This window comes from Trypanosoma theileri (genome assembly GCF_002087225.1).
Source record: "Trypanosoma theileri isolate Edinburgh chromosome Unknown TM35_Tth_13_V1, whole genome shotgun sequence".
Taxonomy (NCBI): domain Eukaryota; phylum Euglenozoa; class Kinetoplastea; order Trypanosomatida; family Trypanosomatidae; genus Trypanosoma; species Trypanosoma theileri.
The window spans coordinates 54234-58783 of NW_021639855.1; the positions used below are offsets into that span (position 1 = coordinate 54234).

Below are 4550 nucleotides of genomic sequence, written 5' to 3' on the forward strand. Positions count from 1 at the left end.
AAAAATCAGTTGTTTTTTTTTTCTTTTATTTTATTTTCTCAACCTGTCTTTGCCGCGTTTGCATCTCCTCCCATCACTTCCATCTGTTTCTTCTTTAACGCCTTCTCTCGTCGCTCTTTAAATGTATCGATGATTGTGAAATAATCGGTTTCCTGTTCCTGTTGCTGCTGGACTTCCTCCTTCAGTTGTTTGTGCTGCAGGCCGCTGAATTGACCCTCCCAGCGGTCGGGAAGTCCCTTCTGCACACGCTTCCAATAGAGCATCATGAAGACCGGCAACACCACGCAGCCCATCACCTTCGCAAGCTCAAATCCCTGCACAACGTTAAAGCCCGTGCGGATGGAAGGGCGAAGAAAGTCTACCAATCGCTGCGTACGCGATTTAATAAAGGGCTTTTCGCGAATTACAACGCGAGTGGTGAGACCCTTGCGGGTATAGGTAGCGGAGTCATACTGATTCACACGGGCAGCGTCCTTTTCATTAGCCATTGTAAAACGTTTTTCGTTTTTTTTTTTTCTCTTTTCTTTTTTTAATCTTTTTATCTTCCTAATCTAATGTAGTAGTTCAGTGCAAGACGAATCAAGGTGATCTTTTCTTTTCACAAAACTCAATACAAATAGTTGCTGTTTAGACACACCTTTTTACGCCCAATGCACTTGTACAACTACTAATACTAATACCAAGTAAAAAAAAAAAAAACTTGCGATACGCCCTGTTTTGCTGGTTGTATTAGTACTGTTACTGTAACAGACTTTTTTATTTTTATTTTTTGTTTGTTTCCATTATTACCCAAAGAAAAAACAAGAAGAAGAGAAAAATAATACATACGGACAATCATAAACCACAAAAAAAACGTGGAAACAGGTAAACACTACAACATAACTAAACACATATATATATATTTATATACATTAGATCCAAAAATAATGTCAATCTCCCTCAATCATATATAAGTTTCTCTATGGAGTCACCGTTCAATGTAGCACGGTTCATATTCTACGAGAATACCCTAGCCTTACTCCCTCTTTAAAGAAATAAAACACAAGAGAAAAATATTTTGTTTCCATGATTGTTCAAACAAGTTTTGATGCATTATTTACATATCTCTATCAAATCTTTTCCCGATGATGANTAAATAAATAAATAAATAAATATTCTCTCTCACAGACGACCCAATTCCATAAACTCTGCTTTCAGTCGACGCTCTACCACTATTCCTGCGGCACGTGCGTGTCGAGCGGCTCTTCTCTCTATCATCTCCACACGCCGTTGTGTCTCCTCTTGTTGTTGTTGCCGGCGTTGTGCACATCGCTCTGCGATGACTTCATCCCGCCGCCTGGCCGCCTCTGTGTGCTGCAGCCGCCGCTCAATGGCCCTCACATCATCTGCGGAGAGTGCGTGGAACTGCGGCCGCAGCAGCGCGGGGATGGGCGGGGCAACAGTCGCCTGTGAGAAGATCGGCTCCCCGCCCTGTGAGCGTTTGTATGAACCCACACTCATAGTTCTGTGTGGATCTATCTTTACAACGGGGTTTCTTTTCTTTTTTTTTTGTTTATTTTATTTTATTTTATTTTGCGGATGTATGTGTATAGTGTACTATTGAGAGTGTTACTTCTTGCTTTTTATTGGAGAAGAGTGACACCTTATGCAGAAAGAGAGAGAGAAAGAGAAAGAGAGAGAGAGAGAAAGAGAAGGTAAAAGCGAAAAATGGAATAATAACAAATCAAGAACACGTTAAAACCACTCAACCATTATTACACAAACATGGAGATTTCGATGTGCGAAGCAGATATATGTTTACCAAAAGAAGAAGAAAAAAAAAAAAAACTAAAAATAACGCAAAAGAATAATAACAACCAAATAAAAATATAATAATAAACACTATACACAGCGATCACCACACAACCATTCTCGCTTCTATAAATATCTGGCAATAACAAAACAAAAGAGAAAAACAGACAAGACTGAATCATACAACTGTCCTATTGTCCTATTGTCTATTCTTGTTGTTATCGTTAACGCTAACGTTGATTAACGATGCTGCAGTACCATCAATCGCAGCTCAATCTCTCCAGAGGACTCTGTTAACATACCGTGTTTGACTGAAATAACACCTTTCCCACTCGGCCCCGCATCCCGCACATCCACAAGCGACGGCCCACCGCCCACAAACGCACTGCGCAGAAACTCACGACCCGTCGGTCGCGGTCGCCACAAAGAGGCTCGCAGTGAATGACAGCCCGGCAGTAAATGCGGAATAGTGAGCGCTGTGTATCCCACTGGGGATTGTTGTACCCCCACCCCATCATCACTGTAGACTGTGATTAGAAGCCGCAGTGTGGCCTCCACTCGTTCCTCAAAGTGATATTCAAATGGTAGATTAAACGTATGTACTGGAAGTGGGATAAAATCCTCCACAATGACAAGACCTGAAGATGCTAATTGTGAAGTGAAGATAACACTCTCTGATTCTTCATTATATCTGTCCTCATTTCCATATTGCCATTGACAACGCAAAAACAATCCATCTTCTGGTATTCCAATACATCTCTCAATAGTACCGTGTATGTGATATCGTACCGTTCCTTTAGATGGGGACTGTGTAAAGGTACTACTGCCCTTAGTGTAGATCTGCTTTACCGTACTATCTGTTCCTACTTCTTCACTTTTTAATTGAACAGCCTGTTGTAGAAGCATACGTTGTAATGCATCTCTTCTAGCACTATGAGGTAAATTTAAATGATCCTGCACGCTAAGTGTCATTCTATTAATTTTTCGAATAAGATTCGGTATTCTAGAAGATGCGATATTTGAATCCTCTGTTGCCGTTACAGTAATATTAAAAGAGTATACATGAAGGGAATCTACATATAATGTATGTGTTTCATTAATAGATGGATTTGCGGTAAAGTACAACTCACTCTGTTCTGCTGCGATTGTACAAATGACCCGCTCTTCTCCTTCCCATCGCATATTATTTAATGAATTCCCAGCAGTATCCACAATTCTCCCAACTGCCCACATAAAGTACATCTTATTACTAGGTTGATGTTGTTTACGGTGTTGTCGTAGAATTACAGCGGCTAGTGGACTCGGAGACTGTGGTGGATCCACTGGGCACTCCTCCTCCGTCTGGTGAATGTAATCTTCACTGGAGGGACGAGTAAAAAAGGCATTTTCCGGTTTTTCCAACTGCGTGTGTAATTCCTTTATCGCCTCTGTTGTTGTGGGAATCATATGCCCTGATCCTCCCAAGAGAGATTGCATATATCTCATTTCTATTCCTTCCTCCTCACCTGTAGAGGTGAGATTATTATGATTTTTTATTTCTTTACTCTCCGCAAGGGAAGTTGCCGTGCGAATCATCTCGAGTTTCTCTGCTGGTGAGAATACTTTCCCATCCCACGGCACCGTTACGCTGCAGAGTGTCTCAGTGTCCTCCTCGTCCACAAGTGGGGCACGCCAAACAGTAACACAGAAGGAGAGATCGTAAAGAGAGACACGTGAGGCATACCGTTGAGTGGAATAAAACCGAAGAATATCCATTCTATGTTATTATTATTATTATTATTATTATTATTATTATTATTATTATTCTTTCGATTGAAGGTTAATCGTACAACTTCTCAATATTCGTACTATTAGTAATAGTAACAGCCAAGAGCAATAAGAAGAAGAAGGTTCTCTTGTTTATCCTCCTTTTTTTTTTTTCTATGTCACACCTGTACTCCCCTCCGCCCTTTCTAATCCCCATAAATAAATAAAAAAAGAAAAAAAAAATTATATATATATATAATATTAGAATAGATTACATATAATAATTCCAATAAATAAATAAATAAACTGCCTCCACTGATCTTACACCAATAAAAAAGAAATAATAAGTTCGTCTCGTATTTATTCAACTTTCTTCCTCATCACTGTAGTGATAAACATGCATTCGCTGCAGTTCCGCCACTTTCCACTTGGAGAGAAACGGCACCTCCCAGCGGTTTGAAACCACAAATTGAACTCGACGAAATGCCTGCAGTAATTTATCACGAATAATTTCTAATCCCTCCGGTAATAAATAGAGAAATAACACATGTGAACAACGTTCATCCAATGGAAAGTATTGCTCCACCTCACAGTGACGCACATCCGCTACTTCAAAAACGCAGTGAAGATGATTTGGTGGGGAAACGAGAAGAGAAGGAACGCGTTGTTTTGCTAAATCAATAAGTGTCTCATCAAGATCCAATCCGGCAACGCTCATTTGCAGTGAAGAGGCATTAGGACTATCTTCATTAGTACCCCAACGGAGAAAGAGATGAGCACATAAGGAAAGTAATGCGTGACCATCACCGCAGCCGAGATCTGTAAGCCGCAGTGTCGCACTGGACTGTTGTTGTTTAAACGGCAATAGCAATGCGTTAAACATCCATGTGGATAACTCCGCGAGGGCCTCATCGCTGCTGGCAACGAAGGGAGAAATGAATTTCCCATCATCCCATTGAAAAGGCAAGTCTAATCCACAAGACATCCCTTTCTTTCTCTCTCTCTCTCTCTCT

At 40.6% G+C, this 4550-nt stretch overlaps 4 protein-coding genes across 4 annotated transcripts; all 4 read right to left on the reverse strand.

The window, feature by feature from the left end:
- Positions 1–38: 38 nt before the first annotated feature.
- Positions 39–488, reverse strand: TM35_000131270 (uncharacterized protein; the record flags this gene model as incomplete). The annotated part of the gene is made up of 1 exon (XM_029025343.1): positions 39–488. The coding sequence occupies one exon, from the start codon at positions 486–488 to the stop codon at positions 39–41; it is 450 nt and encodes a 149-aa protein (XP_028883189.1).
- A 673-nt stretch (positions 489–1161) lies between these two features.
- Positions 1162–1500, reverse strand: TM35_000131280 (uncharacterized protein; the record flags this gene model as incomplete). Its single annotated transcript, XM_029025344.1, has 1 exon — positions 1162–1500. The coding sequence occupies one exon, from the start codon at positions 1498–1500 to the stop codon at positions 1162–1164; it is 339 nt and encodes a 112-aa protein (XP_028883190.1).
- Positions 1501–2031: 531 nt separating this feature from the next.
- Positions 2032–3546, reverse strand: TM35_000131290 (uncharacterized protein; the record flags this gene model as incomplete). Its single annotated transcript, XM_029025345.1, has 1 exon — positions 2032–3546. The coding sequence occupies one exon, from the start codon at positions 3544–3546 to the stop codon at positions 2032–2034; it is 1515 nt and encodes a 504-aa protein (XP_028883191.1).
- Positions 3547–3901: 355 nt separating this feature from the next.
- TM35_000131300 (uncharacterized protein) lies at positions 3902–4522 on the reverse strand (the record flags this gene model as incomplete). The annotated part of the gene is made up of 1 exon (XM_029025346.1): positions 3902–4522. One exon carries the CDS (start codon positions 4520–4522, stop codon positions 3902–3904), a length of 621 nt encoding a protein of 206 aa, XP_028883192.1.
- Between the last annotated feature and the right edge of the window lie 28 nt (positions 4523–4550).